The sequence below is a fragment of the Elaeis guineensis genome, chromosome 15 (assembly GCF_000442705.2).
Source record: "Elaeis guineensis isolate ETL-2024a chromosome 15, EG11, whole genome shotgun sequence".
Classification (NCBI taxonomy): domain Eukaryota; kingdom Viridiplantae; phylum Streptophyta; class Magnoliopsida; order Arecales; family Arecaceae; genus Elaeis; species Elaeis guineensis.
The window spans coordinates 59,679,022-59,706,976 of record NC_026007.2 but is presented as its reverse complement, the minus strand read 5'-3'; the positions used below and the strand labels follow the sequence as shown (position 1 = coordinate 59,706,976).

Below are 27,955 nucleotides of genomic sequence, written 5' to 3'. Positions count from 1 at the left end.
CCTCCTTGATGGACATTGTGAAGGCATATCAGCAAAAGACGAAAACCCTTGCAGCATATATCGTTACGTCATACACTGAAGATATAAATCCGAACACACAAAAGTTTATAAAACCAAATAAAAGAGAACATGATACATGTTCGTATCGGAACTTGAATACATAACTTGAATACATAAAAACCCTTGCAGCATATCTTCCTTGTAATGAAGCATATGGCTAATGTTTCAAAAAATATAAATAAATTATTTGTACTTGTAGAACAGCCCAAGGAAATATAAGAAAATCAGAACAAAATGAATCGCATTGAGATAAAGAACTTGGGCTATCACAAGGAGGTCAATAGTTCTTGGAAACTGAAGACCAACCAATCTGCCTTTGTTGCAACTGCTGCTCGCATCTGGACCCCCGCATAACAGATAAACAGGTCAGCCCCTCCTGGTTTCCTAGCCTTCAAAGTCAACGTATAAAATTTGAGACTTAAATGGTTATATAACAGTTCCCATCAGATACAAGAATGCTTTCCAATAATATGAGACAATGCCCATGAGCATTCTGGGTGCAAAAATAAATAACAATGCAATTAAGAATAATTCTGATATCCAACTATTTAGGGTGGGCGTTTTCTTTTATGGGCTATGTCAATTGTCAGCCCCAACTCTTCTATATTGTTTCTCATCAATTTGTTATAGTCAATCCTCTCCTCGTCTTAATTGGTCTTAAAATTCAAATTTAAGTTCCTATCATGTCAGAGCTTGTCTTGGAGCCCCAATTTAATAATGGCTTTAATAAATCCTCCTTATCAAGAGAAATGCCAAAATATATAGCCTTACAAATTACAATTGGACAATAGAGTATCATTCAAAAGGCAACATTTTTTAGCTATTGAATTAACTGAAAAATGAATATAAAATGAGTACTTCCATGGATTGTACATGGGCAAAATTCAATTGACTCATAGTGGCCATTTGATGACTGAAATGTGAGTACACATTGTATGTCACTTGTTATGATCATGCTGGTTTCCGCTAGCTAGCCATCATCAATAATAGCCAGTTATTTTGGTCACTTGGATGAAGAAGATTCTAAATAAGTAATCACTAATTCCATTTAACTTCTATTTTCATGTTTCAATTTAGATGCTTAAAATAATACTCCTTACCCCAAATTTTGGGTGACCCACTGACTCTTCTCTTATCTTTCCATTTCAGATACAGTTTCTCTTCATCTTTCTCATTTCTTACAACATTCACTAGAACCCTATCATTTAAGTGCACGCTATGGATAAGAAGATCTGTTTCCTTTCTCCCCTCCTGGTTTCAGAGATTAACTTGTGCAAGCACTTGTTGTATCATATATGTATTAAGGAACCATAGCATTTTTTATAGAAACATATGCTTCTCTATTTCAGCACCAATCAAGAGATTTCCACAACTGCATGTTTTCCTTAATGCTCAAAGAAATTTTCTCTCTTTTTTATTTCAATTCTTTTTCCACTTGTGAAAGACAACCAACATGCACGAATGCAAATCAACTGGTACAGATCCAAGACCAATGCTCCACAACAGGAAATGACTAAGTACCTCTTTTCTAGGTTTTCTTTTGAAAAATGACTGAATGCTTGCACTTCGGTCCATGTTATAAAAAAAAAAAAAAAAAAAAAAGGATAAACAAGACACAGATAAGAAAGTTGTTGCATTGCATGTGATCATTGATAATAATTGAAATCATTTGCATGTGACAGCGATACTATTGTCGAATGATATTATAAACATATTCTTTCTTTATTTGCTTGCTTGCCAATTACGATAATTTTAATATATATTATATCTCTCTTTTACATGTATTCTAGGTTGCAAATTATGTGATATTTATGCATGTTAACAACGTCAATACCTACAAAAAACTTGACTAGGGCACTTAACTTGATACTCCCATTTTAATGCTTGTGAAATCATATATTTAGATGATACAAAATAGAAAAACCCAAAATCAGATTTTAGAGGTCAAAAAAGGCCATACCAAGAGGCAAGTGTCTTTGGTAGCATCTATGCATACCCATCAATACTCTGTTGGGATGATCCTTAATACAGCATGTGCCATACCCTTGCTGATACAACATTAATTCTCAGTACTTTGAACCTTGATCTAGAGTCGTCAGTTTAGGATCTAGGTCCCTATACCTCATTACCTTAATCTCATTTGCAATAAATTAATTTTGTTATTGGTCCTCTTTGATCTTATCCATGATCTATTATGTTTCTTTTGCCTTTTTGATGGGTGAAAACAGAAACATAATAGTGAAAACAATTTATTTTATTAATCTCCTATCCTTTTCTTCTTGGTTAATTCCAAATCTATAACTAATAATGTTAAGTCATGGCTAAGAATGATAGCCGGACACAAGCTAATTGTTTCCGTTAGTACAATTCAAATAACATATTTTCGGAGTCCATTCTAATATAATGCCGTAAAGAGCCAAGATGAATTTTTGGAAAAAATCAAAGATACCTCAAGATCAGTTGCACCATCTCCAATCATGACTAATTTCTTGTAATCATGGTCCTGTAAGTACAACATAGTTGAAAAGATTATCATCATTGAGCAACATTTGGTGTAAAGAAACCATCCTGCCAAAAGATAACTCATGGACCTTTCTTATCTGTTGCACTGCTGTAGCTTTCCCACCACTCCTAGAAGTAGGCTCTGTGGTGTCAAACCCGAGGAACTCCCCAGAGTTCCCAAACAGCAATTGATTTGCAAAAATGTTTTCAGAAGGAATTCCAAGCTGCATGGCAACAGGCTTCACAAAAACTTCATATCATTAATAATTTTCAAGAATATGTCTCTTCAACTAAAAAAAAAAAAAAAGAAATATGCAAGTGATGTAAAACAAACAACTATAAGAAAAAAATGTCCTTCCACAACAGATTACACTTAAAGGAGGAAACTGCAGAGCCACAACATCAGTTGTCCAATTTGGCCAAATATCAGCAATACCAGTGAGTGAATTTCTTGTTATATCATTCCTCTTGAAATGAGGGAAATCTTTCAGGTCTAGGATTTGGACCCAGACTTAAACGAACATTTTGTGTATCTGCTTAAGTTCAGGTGGATCAGATTTGGATAATTCTGAATCAACACAGCTGGAGGAACCGGTCTAGTTGGGTTTGATATGGCTAGACCTTGACGACCTGATGGAATCAAGCCCAGCTGGAGGGGCCAGAGGTGAATGATGAGGTGTCAAAATTTGGGGCCTCCATTCGGTCCTGATTACTGGATTGTCTTTCTGCTCTAGCAATATAATAAAGAGTCATCAATGCTACATCTACACACCTGAGCTTTTGGGTCATCCAGCAGCACCAAAACAAGTATAAGTAATGTGGCATGTTCTGCAACAAGGGTTGGTATGGGTGGCCATTGTGGCATAATTTCAAGATATGTAGTGGCAATGGCATGTTCATACTGCTGTGGGGCCTAGGGTCATGACAGACCCAAGTAAGACCCAGTTTTTCCACCTCTTATGCGTGATACATAGATCTGAACATTGCAACCATGGGTTTGTTTACAATCAAGGTACAAAACTCTTAAGTTCTCCCTTTCATTTCTCATGCTTCATTTGCCATCTAATTTCATGGACTAAAAGAAAGAAAAGTACTTTATTAATAGACAAAATCAAGTAGTTAGAATTTCATGTTTATATCAATTCCATCACAAATTAATAAAAAAATATTATCTTGCTAATAATATTCTTTTATAATAACTGTTTATATAAAGCATGAACATCGAAGTTCAAAAGCATACATTGATCATTTGGCGAAAGCCTCCAGATACCAGGAACACATCAGTGTTTTTAGCCTTCAGTTTCTTAATCAAGTCAGCAATGCCGGGAGAAATCCTACAAATGTGGCATGATTGAAACATGTTCAATGGTATGAGAACTGCAGTAGCAGCTATAGGTGAATTGTTGTAAAGTGCAGGAAAGAAGTAAGCAGAAATAAGCATAGCGTTACTGATGCACCGGTGATATATCACTAACACTGCAATTTTCAAGCACACAGTTCATGCAATGTGCTTTAAAAAGCCCTATACCCAGATAACAACTTTTCAAAGAATCTGGTTTGGCTGGGCAACAAGGCCAGATATAAGCCAAACCCACCATTCTCATGATATATGGTAAGTTATGATGTCATGTTACAGAGAAGCAATATCTTCTAAAGATTCGAAGGCATATTCAAGTTATGTTATTTGTTGTTGACTGTTCTTGTTCCTCTCTTGGAGGTATAATTCTACATACTGGTTTCAATTCCTTTTGGAGGTGTTCCTACATGAATATCCAGGAAGAAACCAGTATTTCTTTTTTCTGGTTTGTTCGTAATTTGCCTTACAGTTTCCTTCCATCAGCATCCTTTAGTATTTGCACTTATGCTCTTTTTTCTTCCTCTCTTTACTTCCCCTTTTCTGTCTTTATTGATTATATGCCCTGTATCTGATTCATTTAATCATATAAGATCTTCATGCCTTTCCTATCTAATCAAAAGTAGACACCAAAAGGAGGAGGTAAATGAAATGATGTCAATTAAGGGAATGATTCATCATGCTTAGAAAAAAGGGATCATGATAAGATAAAGAAAAGTTGAGTTCATTATTTGCTTTTTCCCCACTGAACATGTTTTATGAAACTGCAAAGTATCATAGGTTTTATATATCAATGGGGTAAATAGGATAGTAACTACTTTCAGCTTGTCATATATTACATGGTTACATAGGTTTTGTAAAAGTTCATGGTTTCTTCAAAAAGGACTCTTATGCTATACATGGATGATATGATGTTTTGAATAAGTTTTATCATGGAACAATTGAGGTAATGACACTTCAATAATTTTTCTGAAATGTTTCCAAATGGGTTTATGAAATTTTAATTTCTCAATGTTTGTATTTAGGTTGGTTTTGACCACCTGTTGGATGACAATCCATCATATCTAGCAACATAAAGCATATTGAAGTTCATTTTGGAAAAGGATTCACCCTGCCCTGCTATTAAATAAATATAATTGGTGTATCTTTTCCTTCTTTGGTAGTTCAGGTGAAAGCAAACATGTTCTACTGCTGTGATCTTTTTATAAATTACAGAATGCAATTTTATCCTTTGGGATTGACGTGGTGCTCTCTCTCTCTCTCATATAAATTGTTCATCCACATGAGACTGATAGGCCCAGGAACCAATCAGGACTTAAAAGTAGACATAATTGATATTTTGATTAAGAAATCAAATAAGAAGAACCAAGCAGCGACCTTACGTCGTGGGACCTTAATATGGATTTCTATGAATTGGTTGTAAGAACCAGGAAAAAAGATTTCTTTATGTCCAATCAATCAGGCTGCTAGGCACCTAATAGATTTAGTGATGATGCACATTTACAAGAAAGAGCAGAACCATAGAGTGACATGAGTTGAAAAACAGAAGTGATGATGCACAATTACAAGAAAGAGCAGACCCAATGATGCAGAATAATCAATGCATATATCAGTCAAGTAGGTGAGCTCAGAGCTAAGATTAAATGGAATAATAATGTGGAACAGTTACTTATCATTAAATAAGATAGTAATTACAGGTTTGAATCAAGAAGAAAATAGAAAAATTAGAGCTATCATTAGTTAACGTGTCATAACAGAGCACACATATGATTCATATATCAACTAACAAGATGAAACATATTACTTGCCGATTAAAGATTGAGTTAATGAAACTCTTTTAATCAAGAGTGACAATAATGAAGCTTCTTCTTGGAACTCCATATGCAATATGACAATCGGAAACCAAACTTTAGCATGTATTTGGACGAGGAAAAATTGATACCTTGGGGGTCTCTTCTCTAGACAATCTTGAACTTGGGACAGTGAAGGGTTGAATAAAGAAAGTCTGGCAGCTAGAGCCTCTTCAAAAGGAACTGAACCAGTCATTGCCCTGTGAGCATCAGAGAATCGAATGAAACTTCTTAAACTGAATTCATCAAAATATGCCATGGTTTTATTACCAAAGTAACAACACAAAGGAAATTACTTAGTTGTCCACTCAGCTACAGCTTTTCCAGCGCCACAGAAATCGGCAAGTTCATCGATACCCTCATCCAAGCATACAGTGCTATCCACATCGAAGCACACCGCATCAGCACTACGCCAAATATCAAGCACCTCTAGAAACAACGAATCATATAGGATTTCAAACTTGAGACTCGATAAATAAAATTATATCATAGATAAGCATACCTCCATAGATCTCAAGAGTTCTTGGAAATGACCTTTTGAAGGTTGAGTGTTGTCAAAGTGGGTGCCAGATATAGTCTTTGCCGGCTCCAATGAGGCTGCTGCCAGAGTGAGAGGTCTGATGCCTCTCATAATACTGGAAGAGAGGCTAAGTGAGATTTCTGGTAACCTTGCAGATATCGATGGTGAAAAGATCACTGTAGGAAGAGGAGAGCGCCTCAGATAGTGGGATGGGCAAACAGGGTTTATACGCACATTAACCAGCCCAGCCATCAAAGTATCTACTACCTATAAAATGAGAATATATGGTCATGACATCAGCATGAGATAGAACCATGCTAACACTAAGTACATGAAAGGACAAAAGGAAAGGAGTGGAAAGATCAAAGCATTAAAAAATATAAATTACATTAAGGGTGCAGCTGGATCTATTCCAAAATCATAATATGTTGTGATTTTGCATGCTATCTGAAATTAAAAAAGTTTGTGTTTATGCTAAATAGTTTTTATGCTGTGAAAACTAGATACATCTCAAAATTCGTAACGTTGGATATTTTTTCACTCAAGGTGGAACCTTCAAAGTCATGCTAATGTTTGTTCGTTTACCCTATTAGCAAGCAAAAACTTCCCAAAAAAGATAAAGTTTCTGACTTAAAATTTTCATAAAAGAAGGAATCATGATCTTCGAAAAAAGAAAACCCTCCAAATGAAGCCCGTGATTTTAAGAAATATAACAATAAAAACTTTTTGTTTCTTTCACGATGAAAAGTGAAGCTAACAATTTATCTGGACCAAACAAAAATTTCAAACTCAGTAAGACGACCGATGCTAATTCGAAAATTGAAATAATACGATGTCGTTTTGGCATTCCGTTTGACAGCAGATTATAAGAAAACACAAACTTCCAAATACTATCTAACTTCATTTGATGCTAAAAACACACAAAATATCAGACAAAATGAATTTGATTCTTGCAAAGAAGAAAGTTCCAGTTTTCGATTTTCTTACCTATTTGGACAGTTTAGTTTTGTGTTTCTTCTTCACCGCTATGAGAAACAACATTAGAGCAAATAAGTCAGCACAGATCAGTCCTCATCCTCGGAACACTCATCCAGAAAAAGAAAATCGACTTTTATAAGAAATAACCGAATTCCATTTCCACAGACACAGCCTTCTTTAGGATCTAACAACACATACCAATTCCAAAACGTGCCAACCTAAGGATCAAAGAGAAATTGGGAGAAGAAGAGGCCACGGGTGCCTCGAAACCTACAGACCAATAAGACCTTCGAATCTATACATTACTCTAATGAATAGCTAATATAGAAGGAAAAAAGGATGGGGAGAAAAAAATAATAAAGCAGAAAGCAGCGCCAGAAGAACAATTCTAGACACATTAAGTCGAGGGAAAAAAAAAACAGAGAAAAATTTACCGAAATTCTGATCGAAGCTTACAAGGGCGACAGAAAGTAATCAAGATCCAAACTGAAGCGGTTCGAATAGCAAAAAATCTCCTGTCGTTGGAGCCTGGATCAAAGAAGGACGAGGTTAATGCGCCGCTCTCACCGTGGAATTTTGGTATCTGGAAACTGAAAAGGGAACCCCGTTCGTACCAACACCCTGCCGGTTCACTGGTTCCATAGGACCGGTTTATCACGTCCCAGGCAAACGAACCGGCCTAAATTTATTTAAATAGCATTTAATAATCTAAATAAAATTATAAAAATAATTTAAGATTACCAATGATCTAAATTTTATAATGATACGATCATTAAAGACACAAGATCCTTAGATATTCATAAGTAACTTATTTTATATTTTATGATTCAAAATCACTAGTTATATAATATCAAAATTAACTATAATATATTCTAAAAAAATATATATTTATTAATCATATATAATATATTATAAATAAAATATTACTATATTTATTGATATATTAACAATTAATAGCTTTCATAAAGATATATTTATTAGTCCTATAAAATATTAATCATATAAAATATATTGATTATTATTATAGAATTAATATTTTTATTATATAAACATAAAGTACAATAATATGATCGATAATATATTATAATGTAATATATATATTAAATATTATATAATATTAAATATCATATAATATTATATACATAATATTGATATAATATATAAATAATATATTGATATATCAATTTTTTTGTTAGACTGAGGGATATTTTTGCTAGCAATCTTAAGGGTTTATTTTATTGATTCTTTTATTATTTGGTTGCCATCGAATAATTATCTAATTTAGTTGTTAAAAGTTTACGACACATTGCATAATATTTAATTAACATGCATGAGACTTAGGTCTCGGCCTTGCGCGCTCGGGTCTTTGGTCCCAGTTGGCGCCGAAGGCATCCAGCCCTACGCGCTCAGACCGATGAAAGATGCCAAGCAATATTAATTATGAATTAATTTTAAAAAAAATTACATTGCATAGAACTATAGACCCATCTTTTGATTAATATATATATTCTATTATATCCGTACATTTATTTATTTTTGTACGGGTAAAAGAATTATATACATTGGTCAATTGATTGTCCAATATGGACAGTTTGAAAAATGTGAGTAATTCTATAGGTCATTACAATAATCAAATGGTATGCTGAGGGTTCGAAAAAAATTTCGGACTGTATTTTTCTTTTGTTTTTTCTATACGGGAGAACTAAGAAAAAATATTGTCGAAATTTTTTTCGGTTCTTGTTGCATATCATTTGATTACTGTAATTGACCTATAGAATTAATGTATTTTCTGAATGGGATAGTATCAAGGTACCTGATGGATAATTTTTTGATCCTGCATGTTACACAATGTCTGCTCGAGAAAAGGATAATTTTTTGGGAGTTTTGAAAAGTATCAAGGTATCTAATGGATATGCATCAAATATTTCATGATGTGTGCATCTAAAAGATCTAAACTTTTAAATCTCAAAAGTCATGATGGTCACATATTGATGGAAGATATCTTTCCAATAGCTTTAAGATTGTCATTGTCGAAACAAGTTGTTACAATTGTACTTCGATTATCGTCATTCTTTAAGGCATTATGTTCCAAAGTTATTGATCCTCGAGAACTTGATTAGTTAGAGTCCGATATTGCAATTACATTTTGCCAGATGGAAAAGATTTTTCCTCCTGAATTTTTCACTATTGTTGTACATCTGCTTATTCACCTAGCTTTAGAAGTTAAAGTTGATGGACCAGTACGTTATAGATGGATGTATCCTATTGAGAGGTATTATTACAAATTTTAAATTTTTTGATAATTTTATTAGAAATAACAGCATACTGATATTTTAATAAATATTTAATTCTTGAAGGTATCTTGTGCGTCTTAAAGATTATGTGCGAAATAGAATCTATCCCAAGGGCTCGATTGCTGAAGGATATATTGCTGATGAATGTTTGACATTTTGTTCAAGATATCTTCAAGGTGTAGAGACTATTTTTAGTCGACCTCAACGGCATAATGACTTTGTGGAGAATGCAGAATTGTATAAGTTCTCAACTGCTGAAAAATTTTTGAGAAGAGTTGAAAGTATTGTACTTGATCAAAAATCCTTAGCACAAGCACATCGTTATGTGTTACTTCATAGTGACATAATATCTGACCATCGCAGGTTAGTATATTTAAGACATGACATTAAGATTTAAAATTTATATTAGATATAATATTCTAAATGATATATTTATATTTTATGCAGTGAATTTTTAATTTATCAGAGACGAGCCAATCATAACATTCATCCTAATGCAAGGATTGAACAGTGATGGTTGGTCGAGTTATTCCCTATGTGGCTTTCGAATCAGGTATGATTTATATTTAATTGTGGGATACATTAATTTTTGATACATATTTATATCAGATAACTCAACAGCACTTCATATTATTTTTTTTAGGTATCAAAGATGATGGAGATAAATAATTCAGATAAACTAATAGCTCTTGCTCGAGGACCTAACAAGATTGTGAATAGATATAATGGTTTCATAATTAATGGCTTTAAATTTCATACTAGAGAACGAAAGAAATTTAGAAAAATACAGAATAGCGGTGTTATGATGGAAGCGGATGAAAAATCTTATTATGGTGTACTTAAAGATATCTGAGTTGGATTATTATGAAAAATTTAAAGTAGTATTGTTTAGATGTGATTGGGTAGACATAAACTCACCAAGGGATTTGAAACAAGATGCAAATGGATTTACACTTGTAAAATTTTCAAGGTTGATACATACTGGTGTGTTATTGAAGGATGACCCATTCATTTTTTCATCTCAAGCTTGTCAAGTATTTTATGTACAAGACGCAAAAGATAAAGATTTGTTTACTGTCATCCAAACAAAATCTAGTGACTTATATGATATGGAAAATCAAGTGGAGGATGATGACGATGACACTTATACACAATGTATGCCCTATAATTTTGTGTCAGCTGATGATTTAAATGCTACGACGACGTTGGTTAGGACAGAATTTGAAGAAAATACTACTGCTTGATTGTTACTGATAATAATTATTTATGATGTATATAATTTACATTAATTATTGTGTTATTTTACTCCATATATTAACTGATTCTACTTTTTATTTATATAAATGCTAGGTGACATCATGCGTCGCAGGGGACGATATACTGGTGTGCAGTTTCAATTTTTACAGACAAAGGTCGGTACGTCTTCTTCAGCACAACAGCCTGAGGTCAGTTCAGCTGCACAGCATTCTGAGCCCTGTCCTTCTTCATCATCAGCACAGCACGATCCTCCTGTTTATCAGCCAGATGATGAGATACACGTGCAGGGTATATATTATCTTTCATGTAATTTTATTTTTATTTTATTTTATATATATTTATGATATCGTTACTTTTATGTATTTTTTGCAGACGGATCCGGAAGAGTACGCCCCAGACGAAGACCCACAATAGTACGAGATGTGTGGCAGATGCGTGAGGGCGAGAGAATTGTTGTGGAGTGCAATCAGCTAGGTCAACCAATTAAGGAAGCTGCCTATTTATTGACTTTATTTTTGGAGACTGTTGCTCGGAGACCTCAGCTATGTCCGTTGGGCTATGCAAAATGGAATGACATGCTTCCAACGTACAAAGTTGAGCTCCTCCGAGTTATAGAGGTAATGAATTGATGTTCATATTGTATATTAATTATTAATCACTTATATAATTTATTTCATTTAACTTTTTTTTTTATAGAGCAAGTTTGTTCTCCCTCCATCCACTCATGATTTTGTAATGAAGTCTCTCAACCGCAAATGGAAAGAATATAGAGCACAATTGAAGAGGGACTATATGAGACAGGGTATGACAGAGGAAGAGGTTGCTAGGAATTATCCTCCTGATGTACCTCCTCATCAGTGGATGGAGTTGGTTCATTATTGGTTCTCCGAGAGGGCACAGATATATTATCTGCTCATTATCTTTTCTTTTAAATATTTTATAAAAATATTGATTTATATTGTATATTATATATTATATATATAACAAGTTTTTTACTTTATTTTACAGACTTATTCTGCTATTGGTAGAGCTGCACGAGTAGCTCAGTCTGTTCCTCATACATCGGGGTCGAAGAGTTATGCACGACTCCGACAGGAGTTTGTATGTTCCTTAAACTTTCATAATTAACTTCTAATTTTTATGTTAAAATATTTATATAACTAATATCATTATGTATCGTGGACCATGTTTGTATCATGATACTCATATATTTTTTTTAATTATTATAACTGTTTGCTTAAAATTGAAATTATTTATGTAGGTGGATGAGCATGGAAGGGAACCCGATAAAGTGAAGTTTTATCGAATGACTCATACTCATCAGGATGGTATTTTTGTTCGAGATGAGTCGAGAGATTTATATATACGATATTATTAATATTCTATGTTGGGTATAAAAATACCCGCAGCCGAATTCAACAGCAGAACAGCTCCGCCCGGACTCCCACGGGAGCCGGGCTCCTCCATCAACAGCAGAACGGCTCTGCCCGGACTCCCACGGGAGCCGGGCTCCTCCATCAACAGCAGAATGGCTCCGCCCGGACTCCTACGGGAGCCGGGCTCCTCCATCAACAGCAGAACGGCTCCGCCCGGACTCCTACGGGAGCCGAGCTCCGCCCGGACTCCTACGGGAGCCGGGCTCCTCCATCAGCAGCAGGACGACTCCGTTCGGACTCCTACGGGAGCCAAGCTCCGACCCCAGTCTCCGACCTCAGTATCAGCTGCTGGAGCCGGACCCCACCCACGACCTCAACCGCAGGGGGGCTCCTCCCGGACTCCTGCAAAGGCCGAACTCCGACCGCTGCAGAGCCTTGATCAACAGATCCGTGTCCCTTGGCAGATAACAATAACTGCCAAGATCCTGTTCCACTTCCTGTAGCGGATTCCGCGCGGCTCCACCTCCCCCTGCGACAGGTGCTGCACGATCCCACTACTCTCTGACAGGCTGTGTCAACAGCTATGATGCTGCTCCGATCCCTGCAGCAGGTGCTGCACGATCCCACTACTCGCTGACAACTAGCGGCAACGGACGCCGCTCCACTACCTGCAATAGACCCTATGTGGCGGGCTATGATGATGGCCACGTGTCTGCTCCATTATCTTTCGCAATCAATTCCCCTGACCATGGGCGGCCCACTACCAGGCGGTTACAAACGTCGCCATCAGTCTGTTGCCTCCCCCGCCTATAAAAAGGGGGACCCAGATACGTTATTCTCTAAGCTCTTTTGCCTTATCTAAAAACTCTGCTAAACTCTCCGTTCGAGCACTCCATTCTTGTTGAGGCAGAGAACTGACTTGAGCGTCGGAGGATCTTGCCGGAGCAACCCCACCTCCGGTTTAGACTTCCCTTGCAGGTCCCGGCGGCGACCGCGGCTTCCTCAACTCCAGCTTCTCCGGCGCAGACGGATTTTTGCACCAACAGAATTGGCGCTAGAGGAAGGGGCCTGTGTCTTCGCAGCACCCTTGTTTTTGAAGGAGCGCTCAATGGACCCGCTTCCGGCCATCTTTTCCGGCATCCAATCCTCTTTTCCCCATCCGATGCCCTCCCGTGAGGTTTCCGCACAACTACCTCCGGCTATGGTTGATGATAAAGGGTGGCCGGATGACCAGCCTTCGCCGGATTCCGTCAACGTCATCTCGGGAGAATCCCGGTCGGAGGCAACCAGTACATCAGCTGCACCCCTCAAGCGGCAAAAAGTTGAAGAGCCCATAGCCTTCACTGAAGAAGACGCCCAGGGAGTCCAATTCCCTCATAACGATGCGGTCGTAGTTTCCTTGAACATAGCAAATTATGATGTCCGTCGCATTCTCGTCGACAACGGAAGTTCGGCCGACATCTTATTCTACAGCGCCTATTCGAGAATGGCCACTCTTGGCGGTCATCTAAGGCCGATGTGCTCTCCCTTGATAGGGTTTACTGGTGACGCCGTTCTGACGGAAGGAATGATAGCTCTAACTGTGACCGCTGGTCAGCATCTAAAGCAGTCCAGAGCCCTGGTGAATTTCCTGGTGGTAAAGGCGCCGTCTGCCTACAATGCAATTCTTGGCCGACCCGGCCTCAATGCCCTTAGAGCCGTTGTTTCAACCTACCATTTGAAGTTGAAGTTCCCCACTGACAAGGAGATTGGAGAAGTTCGGGGAGACCAAGCGCTGGCCAGGCACTGCTACAATATTGCCCTGCAAAGAAGCGATCAAGCGGACCTCTGTCCAGTCGACGGGTTGGATGCGCGCGACGACCTCGCTGAAGAGAGGGGCGGCCCGATCGAGGACCTAATACCAATTCCTTTGAATGATGGGAATGCGGAGCATGTGGTGTTAATCGGCTCCAGCCTGGAGGAGGAGGTGCGGACGCATCTCGTGGATTTCCTCCGAAGGAATGCGGACGTTTTTGCATGGGTCCCGACGGATATGCCAGGGATTGAGACAGAAGTCATGGAACATCATCTGGCGGTCGACCCTAAACATCGGCCAACAAAAGAAAAGATCCGGAGTCATGCCCCGGAGAGGCAGAAGGCGATAGCCGAGGAAGTGGATAAACTTCTCAAGGCCGGATTCATCAAGGAGGTCAATTATCCATAGTGGATCTCCAATGTTGTCTTGGTCAAGAAAGCAAACGGCAAGTGGAGGATGTGTATCGACTTCAAAAAGCTGAATAAAGCTTGCCCAAAGGACAGCTACCCCCTTCCCAGGATTGACCAACTGGTGGACGCTACCTCGGGCCATGAGCTTCTCACTTTCATGGACGCATTCTCCGGCTATAACCAGATTAGAATGGCATCGGAAGATGAAGAAAAGACTGCTTTTATCACTAATCACGGCCTTTACTGCTACAGGGTTATGCCGTTCGGCCTCAAGAACGCGGGTGCAACCTATCAACGACTGGTGAACAAGATCTTCAAGGAGCAGATCGGCCGAAACATGGAGGTTTATGTGGATGATATGCTCGTGAAAAGCAGGTCTTCCGAAAATCATATAGCCGACCTCGAGGAAACCTTTGACGCTCTTCGAAAGTATAGAATGAAGCTGAACCCGACCAAATGCGCCTTTGGGGTAACCTCAGGAAAGTTCCTGGGCTTCATGGTGTCGGGGCGCGGGATCGAGGCCAATCCGAAAAAAATTCGCGCCATCCAAAATATGACTGCCCCAAGGTCGATCAAGGAGGTTCAATGCCTCACGGGAAGAGTCGCGGCTCTTAATCGCTTTGTCGCAAGGTCGGCCGAACGATGTCTGCCCTTTTTTCAAACCCTCAAGCAGCCGAAGAACTTCTGTTGGACCCCTGAATGCCAACAGGCATTCGAAGAATTGAAAAGCTACCTTAGCTCGCCTCCACTACTGGCGAAGCCCGAGCCTAAGGAGGAATTATTTTTGTACCTGACGGTCTCTCCCACAGCCCTTGCAGCTGTCCTTGTTAAAGAGGAAATGAAAGTCCAGCGACCAGTCTACTACATTAGTCGCGTGTTGAGGGACGCCGAGACCAGGTATACTAAATTAGAAAAACTGACCTACGCCTTGTTGATTGCAGCTCGGAGACTCCGGCCTTACTTTCAAGGGCACACGGTGACGTTACTCACTGACCAACCGATCAAGGCGGTCTTGCACCGAGCTGATATCTCCAGAAGAATGGCGAAATGGGCCATCGAGCTCACAGAATTCGACATCAACTACAAGCCTAGACCGACGATAAAAGCCCAAGTGTTGGCGGATTTCGTAGTAGAATGCACCATCCCCGAGGAGGCCGAACCTGAGCAAAACAAAATTGACGACCTGAGGACTCAACCGAACTCCCCCGACGAAGAAGCCAGTTCGTCCGATAGCTTTTGGACCCTCCATGTGGACGGATCGTCCAACATGGCAGGCACGGGTGCAGGCCTGATCTTGACCAGCCCGGAGGGAGTCGTTGCGGAGTACGCTCTGCGTTTCGAATTCTCCGCAACAAACAATGGAGTGGAGTATGAAGCTCTGATCGCAGGATTGAGGATCGCCAGGGAGCTCGGAATAGGTCAACTCCGGGTGCACAGCGATTCCCAACTTATGGTGGGGCAAGCCAACGGGAGCTTTGAAGCGCGGGAGGACAGTATGGCCAAATATCTTGAGAAGGTGAAGGAGTTCATCCCTGCCTTTGGCAATTTCGACATCAGACAAATTCCAAGGTCGGAGAACACCAGAGCCGATCTTCTCTCCAAACTGGCGACATCGGCTCCGGCCGAATTGCCAAAAGGCGTCCTCTTTGAAGTTTTAAAACAATCGAGTACGGAAGAACCGCGACTCGTAATGGAGATCGACCACGAGCCCAGCTGGGTCGACCCGCTAATAACCTATCTCAGAGATGGGACCCTCCCCCAGGACGCGAAAGAAGCCCGGAAACTCCGAAATCAAGCCTCCCGGTACATCCTTTATGAGGGCAAATTGTACAAAAGATCGTACTCCTTGCCTCTCTTGAGATGCCTCCGACCCTCGGAAGCTGACTACGCTTTATGGGAAGTGCACGAGGGAGCTTGCGGAAGCCATTTAGGTGTCAGGTCTCTATCCCACAAGCTACTCCGCCAAGGGTATTACTGGCCAACAATGCACCATGATTCAATTGAATATGTCAAAAAGTGTGATCGATGCCAGAGATACGCCAACGTCCAGAGACAACCTGCTACCGAGCTTACACCCTTGAGTGCCCCATGGCCTTTTGCGCAATGGGGAATGGATATTCTTGGCCCCTTTCCCATGGCATCTGGTCAAAGGAAATTCCTCCTTGTAGCAATCGACTACTTCACCAAATGGGTTGAGGCCGAGCCACTAGCCAAAATCACAGAAGCGAAAGTGCAGGATTTCGTCTGGAAATCGATCGTGTGCAGGTTCGGTTTGCCTAGAACCCTCATCACTGATAATGGATGGCAATTCGCGGGAGCCAAATTTGCTGAATTCTGTGAAGATCTAAACATCTCCCACAAATTCACATCAGTGGCCCATCCCCAGGCGAACGGTGAAGCCGAGGTAACAAACAGAACCCTTTTGCAGGAGATTAAGACCAGGCTCGAAAAAGCAAAGGGAACTTGGGCGGACGAACTTTATCATGTGCTATGGGCTTATCGGACCACCCAGAGGTTGTCTACAGGAGAGACTCCCTTTGCTTTAGCCTTTGGTACGGAAGCTGTCATCCCGATCGAGCTTAAACTCCCGTCGGCACGAGTCGTGGTATTCGACGAACCCCAAAATGCGCAAAGTCTCAGAGCCAACCTCGACCTACTGGAAGAAAGGTGGGAGATTGCTCAGGTTCGAATGGCAGCCTACAGACAGAAGGTTGCCCGATATTACAACGCCCGGGTCAAGAACAAGGTATTCAAAGCAGGGGATCTAGTGCTCCGGCGAGCTGCTGTCTCACAGCCACAGGGCCAGGGGAAGCTTGCCCCAAACTGGGAGGGACCTTATGAGGTCAAAGAAGTAGTCCGACCTGGAACTTATTATCTTAAGGAACTCGGAGGAGCCGACCTCCCGCGATCTTGGAGCTCAGAAAACTTACGGATGTACTATCAGTAATTTCGTCCTAATCAAAAAATGCGTGCCCGTTTGTCTTGGGACAATTCAAGCGGACGATATCGAAAATGAGAGGGCAACCTTATAAAAGTCGAAGGCCCAGTTCTTTTAGACCGGATGGGGGGAGAGGCCTTGCAACGCCCATATGTGCCCCCACAGCCCTGTTAGGGACAGGAGGAGAACCTCGTCCTAACTTGAGCAAAGTCGAAGGCCCGGTTCTTTTAGACCGGATGGGGGGAGAGGTCTTGCAACGCCCATATGTGCCCCCACAGCCCTGTTAGGGACAGGAGGAGAACCTCACCCTAACTTGAGCAAAGTCGAAGGCCCGGTTCTTTTAGACCGGATGGAGGGAGAGGCCTTGCAACGCCCATATGTGCCCCCACAGCCCTGTTAGGGACAGGAGGAGAACCTCGCCCTAACTTGAGCAAAGTCGAAGGCCCGGTTCTTTTAGACCGGATGGGGGGAGAGGCCTTGCAACGCCCTAATGTGCCCCCACAGCCCTGTTAGGGACAGGAGGAGAACCTCGCCCTAACTTGAGCAAAGTCGAAGGCCCGGTTCCTTTAGACCGGATGGGGGGAGAGGCCTCGCAACGCCCTAATGTGCCCCTGCAGCCCTGTCAGGAACAGGAGGAGAACCTCGTCCTGACATGAGCGAAGTGGAAGGCCCGGACTCCTACGGGAATCGGGTTCCTACGCCAAGAAGACTTCGCTCGGACTCCTACGGGAGCCGGGTTCCGCCGCCAAAAGGACTTCGCCCGGACTCCTACGGGAGCCGGGCTCCGCCGCCAAAAAGGACTTCGCCCGGACTCCTACGGGAGCCGGGTTCCGCCGCCAAAAGGACTTCGCCCGGACTCCTACGGGAGCCGGGTTCCGCCGCCAAAAAGACTTCGCCCAGACTCCTACGGGAGCCGGGTTCCGCCACAAAAGGACTTCGCCCGGACTCCTACGGGAGCCGGGTTCCGCCGTCAAAAGGACTTCGCCCGGACTCCTACGGGAGCCGGGTTCCGCCACAAAAAGGACTTCGCCCGGACTCCTACGGGAGTCGGGTTCCACCGCCAAAAGGACTTCGCCCGGACTCCCACGGGAGCCGGGCTCTACTGTTAACATCAGCTACAGGACAACTCCACCCGGACTTCTATGGAAGCCGGGCTTTATTTGTGACTTTGATTACAGAAAAACTTTGCCCCGACTTTTACGAGAGCCGAGCTACTCCAACCTCCGGAGGGCTTCTCCGTTCGGACTATCAAGGGAGCCGAACTTAGCCTCGACTTCAGCGGAGAAAAATCCGAGCAAACCTGACAAGCGGGTATCTCTGAACGACATGAACTGAAAAGGTCGCCGACGACCCTGGAACGACGTAACACAGACAAAGAGAAGGAAAGGAAAATGAAGAAGTTCGGCAGACAACTATTTAACACAAGATGCAAACAAGGTACTAAAATCACTTTTTCATTTAACAGAAGTACACGTTACAGGATCCGGTGGGTCAGGAAAAAGAAGATACACGTCATCGCAAGTATCGCGGGCACGGTTCGGGCGGGACGAACCGGAGACCGCTCCGAGCTACGAACTCCGTCTCTATCCTTCTCAGTCGCATTCTCCAGTGCGTGTAACAGCTCTCACCCATCTCGCCTCATTCTGTTCCCGAGGTCCCAACCTTAGCGGGAAAGGGGTGGGGTAGATCTCCGGAGACGGAAGGGGCAACGACGGCCGCCACCCGAGACGCTCCGGCAAGGTCGGCATGCGTTACTTCCACCGTCCCCGCAACAAGTTCTACTGCCCCACCGTCGATACCGACCGCCTCTGGTCTCTCGGCCCCGACGGCGTCAAGGATCCCGTCATGGCTTATGACGGCTATTCTGCCCTCTTGACCGGTATCACCCCACCTTGCTACTCCGAGATTCGCGGGCAGAATAACTTCACCGACAGCCCCCGTTATTAAACCCCTGTTGTTGAAGGAATTCTTCCTTGGGCTCCTTTTGGGACGACGGAGATTCTCACCGGCCGCCATTCTCCTTCTCTCCTTCCTCCAAACCCTAAGAATTCTCTCGAGGACAGCCTCCCGAGTAGATAACATGGTGTAAGGGAAGGAGACAAGAACTGGGGCGAGAGAAGCAGGACTCTCAAATGAAAAGAATGGCGCCAGGATGAAACCACGAAGGGACTAAGGGGTTTAAATAGCCGATGGATCCTGGCGCAATTATGGCGGCGGGTATTCCTGGGCCAACTGATGTGTGCCGCGTGGCGCGCTTATCCCCTTCACCGCCATTGAGGGTTGACCGCTCGCGAATTCCCGCAGAGCGACGCTTAGGATCGCGTTCCGATGGGAGCTCCGAAAAGACTCTTCAAGTTACCTTCACCGAAAAACGGATTCTGACGTACGCGCATTAAATGGGGGCGGCAGGGCGCAAAGTTCGAAGGGGCGATTCCGGCTGCGCGCATCTCTCTCTGTGTACTTCCTTCGCTTGAAATTCAAACTCGGAAGTAGGGGGACTGGTGTTGGGTATAAAAATACCCGCAGCCGAATTCAACAGCAGAACGGCTCCGCCCGGACTCCCACGGGAGCCGAGCTCCTCCATCAACAGCAGAACGGCTCCGCCCGGACTCCTACGGGAGCCGGGCTCCTCCATCAACAGCAGAACGGCTCCACCCGGACTTCTACGGGAGCCGGGCTCCTCCATCAACGCAGAACGGCTCCGCTCGGACTCCTACGGGAGCCGGACTCCTCCATCAACAGCAGAACGGCTCCGCCCGGACTCCTACGGGAGCTGGGCTCCTCCATCAACAGCAGAACGGCTCCGTCCGGACTCCTACGGGAGCCGGGCTCCTCCATCAACAGCAGAACGGCTCCGCCCGGACTCCTACGGGAGCCGGGCTCCTCCATCAGCAGCAGGACGACTCCGTCCGGACTCCTACGGGAGCCAAGCTCCGACCCCAGTCTCCGACCTCAGTATCAGCTACTGGAGTCGGACCCCACCCACGACCTCAACCACAGGGGGGGCTCCTCCCGGACTCCTGCAAAGGCCGAACTCCGACCGTTGTAGAGCCTTGATCAACAGATCCGTGTCCCTTGGCAGATAACAATAACTGCCAAGATCCTGTTCCACTTCCTGTAGCAGATTTCGCGCGGCTCCACCTCCCCCTGCGACAGGTGCTGCACGATCCCACTACTCTCTGACAGGCTGTGTCAACAGCTATGATGCTGCTCCGATCCCTGCGGCAGGTGCTGCACGATCCCACTACTCGCTGACAACTAGCGGCAACGGACGCCGCTCCACTACCTGCAATAGGCCCTATGTGGCGGGCTATGATGATGGCCACGTGTCTGCTCCATTATCTTTCGCAATCAATTCCCCTGACCATGGGCGGCCCACTACCAGACGGTTACAAACGTCGCCATCAGTCTGTTGCCTCCCCCGCCTATAAAAAGGGGGACCCAGATACATTATTCTCTAAGCTCTTTTGCCTTATCTAAAAATTCTGCTAAACTCTCCGTTCGAGCACTCCATTCTTGTTGAGGCAGAGAACTGACTTGAGCGTCGGAGGGTCTTGCCGGAGCAACCCCACCTCCGGTTTAGACTTCCCTTGCAGGTCCCGGCGGCGACCGCGGCTTCCTCAACTCCAGCTTCTCCGACGCGGTGACCGCGACTTTTTTTTTTATAGAGCAAGTTTGTTCTCCCTCCATCCACTCATGATTTTGTAATGAAGTCTCTCAACCGCAAATGAAAAGAATATAGAGCACAATTGAAGAGGGACTATATGAGACAGGGTATGACAGAGGAAGAGGTTGCTAGGAATTATCCTCCTGATGTACCTCCTCATCAGTGGATGGAGTTGGTTCATTATTGGTTCTCCGAGAGGGCACAGATATATTATCTGCTCATTATCTTTTCTTTTAAATATTTTATAAAAATATTGATTTATATTGTATATTATATATTATATATATAACAAGTTTTTTACTTTATTTTACAGACTTATTCTGCTATTGGTAGAGCTGCACGAGTAGCTCAGTCTGTTCCTCATACATCGGGGTCGAAGAGTTATGCACGACTCCGACAGGAGTTTGTATGTTCCTTAAACTTTCATAATTAACTTCTAATTTTTATGTTAAAATATTTATATAACTAATATCATTATGTATCGTGGACCATGTTTGTATCATGATACTCATATATTTTTTTTAATTATTATAACTGTTTGCTTAAAATTGAAATTATTTATGTAGGTGGATGAGCATGGAAGGGAACCCGATAAAGTGAAGTTTTATCGAATGACTCATACTCATCAGGATGGTATTTTTGTTCGAGATGAGTCGAGAGATTTATATATACGATATTATTAATATTCTATTTTTTGCAATGATTTTAATATAATTTTCTTAGCTATTAATGTATAACTCTTATTTTCAAAATAAATATAGGAGAGGGTTACATCTCTCATTGTGGAGCGTGATGACGAGTCCGCAGTATCTACGCAGTAGAGCCGTATCGAGGTCGAGATATTCACAGAGTTGATGGGACCAGAGCGCTACGGTCGAGTGAGGGATTATGGAGTAGGAGTCACCCCTACTCAGTTATCTGAGGTTAGTAGATATATGCAGCATGCTGCAGTAGATGCTCAGGATTCACGCATCTGCAGACTCGAGGTGGAGATACAGGAGATTAGACAGAGTCGTACCGCTGAGATGGAGGAGATGCGACAGAGCTGTGCCGAGATGCAAGCCATAAGGGGACAGATTGATCGACTTACATCTTTATTAGAGATGTATGGCCCATCTCAGGTAAACACATATTATTAAATATATATTTTTATATTAATTTAAAATTTTATATATTTTTATTTATAGATATGAAAATCAAGCTTTTCATATATTTTTTGTAGGCTCCTGGCACATCAGACACCCGTCGAGACGGCGGCACGTCATGTGGAGATAGCGACGACCATCCGCCTACAGATTGACATCATTTTATTTTTATTGTAGTCTTATATTTTCTGTATATTTTTAGTTAGGCTGAACTCTTGATTGTAATGGACGATTAGTACTTTATTTTTATTTATATAAAACAATGTCTTTTGGTTTGGTTAAATTTGCTATTGAAGTTTGCTTTTGGTGTGAATGGTGGTGATTGTACAGGTTTATGTTTGAATAATTGATATAATTTTATACAGAAATGTATGTATTTTTTTTTTATATATAAAATCTATATTTTTTTTTCTGTTAAAAAAATTAACGACGTTTATAAGCATCGTTAATAGACTGATTAACGACGCTTATAAGCGTCGCTAGTGACTTAACTGCCGACGCTTCGAAAAGCATCTTGGTAGAGTGGAGGACACGTTGTCATTAACGACGCTAAAAAGTGTTGGTAAAATTTAATTTTATGATGCTTTAAAGCATCGTTAGAAAATATTGCGACGCTTTTAAAAAACATCGGCATTTTTCGTCTCCACTCTTACATAGGCGACGCTTTCGCGACACTTTTTGAAGCATCGTAAAGCTTATTTTAAATGCTTATTAGTGTCGTAAAATACCTTTTATAGCATCATCTTTTACCATTTTCACTGTAGTGACCCTTATATTTTAGTCCAAGATCATTGTTTGAGAGTGATCTTAGACTTCTGATCTCGAGGATAAATATCCCATCACTGAGTTGGGAGGTGATTTAAGGAATGGGGCTGATTTGAAATTATTGTCATAGAGGATCATTGTGGTGCAATCGAACATGGTGATCTCGTCACCTCCACCCACATCATCTTTAATCTTAGATGATCACCGCATACCAAATGTCCTCTTAGAGAAATACTATTATTATCAAAAATTTAAAGATAAATTATAAAACACACTCTCAACTCTCATTCAATTTTATTTGTACTCCATTAATTTAAAAAAAAAAATATATCAAATTAGTCTTTCAAATTTTTGAGATGTTCTAAAATAATCATTTCATTTATCTCTGTTAATGAAATAATATCACATGATTACCATATGGCACCACTATCTTATAAAATGACCAAAGTACTCTTATCCACACATCCTACCTCCTCCTTCCTCTCCCATTGTTTCTCTTCTTCTCCATTGCCGACCTTCCTCCTCCCTCCTCCTTCCTAATTTATCTTTTTTTTTAATCTTCTCCTCCTTTGCTCCAACTCTTGCCATTTCTATTTTTCTAAAGGCTTTCTTTTGCTTTTCTTAGCTTATATCTCCTCGTTTCGAGAGTCATGCAATAGAGAAAAAAAAGGTTCTGTCTTTTGTTTTGTGGATTTTTTTACCTCTTTTTCTTGCTTGGATTTGGTTGGGGTTTGAGGGGGCAGCAGAGGGAAGGAGAGAGAGTAGGGTTGCTTGGCTTCCTTCTCTTTCTTTATGCCCTACTATCATAAAAAGAGAAGGAGTTGGAGGCATGTGTCATAGCTCGTTTATTCTCTTGCCTCCTGAAATTTTTGAGAGAGAGAAAATTCTATAAAATTCACCTTATTCATCAGGGTGAGTCTGCTGTGTTTAAATAGAGAGATAGATGATACAAATCTGATTACAAATGATTATACAAGATTACACAAAATCATAAATGATTACACAAGATTCTACTATCAATATAATATTACATAGAATTATAAATATCCTACTATAAAGATTTGAATCATAGATGATTATATAAGATTTCAGAATCATAAATATTTTACTATGAAGATTTAGCTCTATTACCCCCCCCCCCCCCGCAAGCATAATGGGAAGTCAAGTATATTGAGCTTAAACCACAGAAACACAAAGCGTGGTGAAGCAAATCCCTTAGTAAGCCCATCCACAAGGTGATCATTGAAATTAATAAAGCCAATGGATAACTGCTTCTAAAAGATATGCTTTCGAACAAAATGATAATCAATTTCAATGTATTTGGTGCAAGCATGAAACACCGGATTAGTCGTGAGATAGATAACAGAGGGATTATCGCACCACATGGTCGGAGGAGAGCGAAGCTGTAGACAAAGTTCACGAAGCAAAGACTGTATCCAAATGAGTTCAGCAGTGGTGTTAGCTAAACTTTTGTATTCAGACTTTGCACTTGACCGAGCAACAGTGCATTGCTTCTTAGAGGACCAAGAGATGAGATTTGGACTCAGAAAAATAGCATATCTACTAATCGAGTGTCGATCATCAGGGTTGCCAGCCTAATTAGCATCAGAATAACCATACAACAGAGATAAAGAACCATGTCGAAGAAAGAGGCCATGAGTAATGGTACCTTTCAAATAATGAAGGATTCATTTGACGATTGCCCAATGAGACGTGGTAGGCGTATGCATAAATTTACAAACTTGATTAACGACATAAGCAATATCAGGTCTCATAAGGGTGAGATATTGGAGACTGCCAACCATACTTTGATAGAGAGAGGGGTTGTTGTACAGATCACCATCAAATAAGGAGAGATGAGACCCTGTGGCAGCAGGAGTATGGAGAAGCTTATAGTTAAGCATAGCACAATGGGTTAGAACATCATGAATATACTTTGACTGTGTAAGATGAAGACCATAAGAACTAGAAACAGCCTCAATACTAAGAAAATAATGAAGAGGCCTCAAATCCTTCACCATAAATTTTTGACTGAGATCGGTGAGAAGAGACATAAATGGAGCACCAGATGTGTCAGTGAGAATAATATCATCAACATAGATCAAGAGAAGCACCATATAATCAGACCGTCATAGTATAAATAGAGAAGAGTCTGCCTGAGAATTAGAAAAGCCAAAGTGCTGAAAAAAGCTGCTCAAGCATTGGAACCATTCCCGTGGGGCCTGTTTAAGACCATATAGAGATCGCTGTAACCAACAAACAAAATGAGGATGAGAAGTATTCAAGAATTCAGATGATTGTTTCATATATACTTCTTCAGTCAAGTGCCCATGTAAGAATGTATTTTTAACATTAAGTTATCAGATAGGCTAACCAAGAGAAACTACAATGGATAGAACAGTCCGAATAGTAACCAATTTGATAATAGGGCTAAATATCTCCTCATAGTCAATCCCTTTCTGTTGATTGAAATCTTTAGCCACATGACGGACCTTATAACGATCGATGGTGCCATCAGCATGCTGCTTGATCTTATAGACCCATTTGCAGCTAATGATATTTTGCATATAAGAGGGCGGAACAAGATCCCATGTGTGATTTTAAATAAGAGTCTGATATTCCTCCTACATTGCCTAGACCCACTTGGGATCTTTCTGAGCCATAGTAAAAGATTTTGGTTCTTGAAGAATAGTAGAAACAGAAAAGGCAATTGGATGTCTGGAGATAACGAACCGAGATGGAGAAAGAGAGCCATCATGAGAATGAGTCACCATGTGATGAGTTTGTGATGGTGAACTAGGAGGTGGCTCAGAGACATCAGAAGTCGCACCAGTCGAAGAGAGAGGATCAGTCACCAAATTATCAGTGGATGGTCCAGATGGTGGAACAGGTAGGGTATAAGAGTCAGAGGGAGGGCAAGATGTACCAAAAGCATTCATGGAGCCTGCATGGGTTGTATTGAAATTGGCTGATGTAGATGTTTTGGATCCATAGGGAAAAGAATATTCATTAAACACTACCATATGATAGACAAAAATGCGACCAGTGGCAAGATCTAAACATCTATACCCAAGAAAATGCCGAGGATATCCAAGAAAAATATAAAGTCGAGAATGTGGTTCAAGTTTGTGTTGTGTGTAGAATCGAAGATAGAGAACATACAAACATCTAAAGATATGAAGAAAATTATAATCTGGAGTGTGTCCATACGAAAGTTGATAAGATGACTGAAAATGAAGAGATTTAGTGAGAAGACGGTTGATAAGAAAAATAGATATTTCAAATGCATAGTCCCAAAACTTTGGAGGTAGGTGAGAATGAGTAAGAAGCGTAAGACCTATATCAACAATGCATCTGTGTTTTAGCTCAGTAGCACCATTTTGTAGGACTGACAAAATATGACCCGATCCATTAATCTGATCCATGTTCGACCCACTATAAATAGGTTTGGATTTAGGCTAAATGGGTTTAGATCATAAATAGATTGATCCTTTTAATCCGTTTAATAATTTGATTGGATTCGAATTTTAGATATCTGATTCATTTAACTTGTTTAATATTCAGGTCGGATTGAGTCAGATAATCTATTTAACTTGTTTAATCTGTTTAACCTATTTCTGACCCATTTAAACGGATCTGTTTAACCCATTTAAGATCCGTTTAATTTGTTTAACATGTTTCTGACCTATTTAATCCGACTTGTTTAATCCATTTAATCTGTTTAACCTCTTTAACCCATTTAACCTAATTTGATCTATTTAATAAACTGGTTAAACGGATCGGGTTGGATTACTTGTTTAATAAACAAGTTCGATTTAGGTTTGAATTTTTGATCCGTTTAATAAACAAGTTGAGTTTGGATTGATGATTTTTTGATCCGATCCGCATTAACCCGACCCGTTTATGATCTGACTTGATTCGATTGCCACCCATACTATTTTGTTGAGGTGTGTATAGACATGATATACAATGAAAAATACCATTATTTTGCAATCATTTTGAAAGTTATGGGAAAGAAATTCCTTAGCACCAGATTGAAGATTTTTTATTTTATAGGAATAAATTAAAGATTCTCAACTTGCAAGCGAAAAGTATGAAATATTCATGTAACATCAGAATGATTTTTCATGACAAAGAACCAAGAATATTTGCTATAATCATCAAGAAAATGAATATAATATAAATGATCAGAATGAGAAGTAATAGGTGCCAGGCCCAAAATGTCTGTATGCACAAGTTTAAATAACATAGAACTTTTATTTATGGTACAATCTTATCCATTTGACATGCTGAATAGACATGGATAGCATGATCTTTATTTAAGGAAACACTAGAAGATAAACTACGCTGAATAATAGAAAATGAAGCATGACCTAAACGTTGGTTCCATAAGATAGTTAAATCCGAGGTAGATAGGAGAGCCTATAGGTTCAAAGAATAACTAGCATTGGGGCAGAGATTGTACAACCCATCTTTAATTGGTCCCCGTAGAAGCTCCTGGCACGTGTGGAGGTCCTTAACAATAAAAGAATCAAGATGAAGCTAAAAAATGCAGGTATTTTCATGAACAAATTTGGATATGGAAAGTAAATTTTTGAAAAATTTGGGTGCACATAAAAATGTTATTCATATGTAAGGGACAATAAGGTGTATGTAAAGTAGAAGAGCCAGAGGCAAGAATAGGCAAACCTGAACCATCATCGATAAAGACATGATTTGTGGTTGACTGATCATCCCTAATGCTGAAGTTGGCGAGATCAGATATCATATGATGCATTGCACCAGAGTCAATATACCAGTCCAGAACATGAGTCCCAGATACTGATCCTTATAAAGAATGAACCTGGGCTATCTGTGTATGAAGAGAATAAAATGGGGCTATGTGACTAGGTTGTGCACATATCTGACAAATAACTTGATCATTGGCATTAAAAATCTATTGGGCCCATAGTGTGAATTATTGAAAGTGGACCAAGTTCGGTTGGCTGGGCCAAAGAAATCACGAGCAAGCCCAATTGGCTGACCAAAGCGGCCAGACCATGAT

General features: G+C 41.0%; 1 protein-coding gene across 4 annotated transcripts; it reads right to left on the bottom strand.

The window, feature by feature from the left end:
- Positions 1–34: 34 nt before the first annotated feature.
- Positions 35–7,877, bottom strand: LOC105058085 (phosphoserine phosphatase, chloroplastic). 4 transcript variants are annotated; one of them, XM_010940874.4, is made up of 9 exons: positions 7,699–7,872; positions 7,274–7,311; positions 6,301–6,553; positions 6,063–6,195; positions 5,859–5,966; positions 3,803–3,896; positions 2,652–2,801; positions 2,510–2,563; positions 35–449 (listed from the first exon to the last, which is right to left on the bottom strand). In XM_010940874.4, exons 3-9 carry the CDS (start codon positions 6,536–6,538, stop codon positions 327–329), a joined length of 900 nt encoding a protein of 299 aa, XP_010939176.1. In that variant the 5' UTR covers positions 6,539–6,553; positions 7,274–7,311; positions 7,699–7,872; the 3' UTR covers positions 35–326. The 4 variants fall into 4 exon arrangements, with proteins under 4 accessions (XP_010939176.1, XP_010939177.1, XP_010939179.1 ...); XM_010940875.3 differs by having other exon boundaries at positions 7,721–7,871; XM_010940877.3 differs by lacking the exon at positions 7,274–7,311 and having other exon boundaries at positions 7,721–7,877.
- Between the last annotated feature and the right edge of the window lie 20,078 nt (positions 7,878–27,955).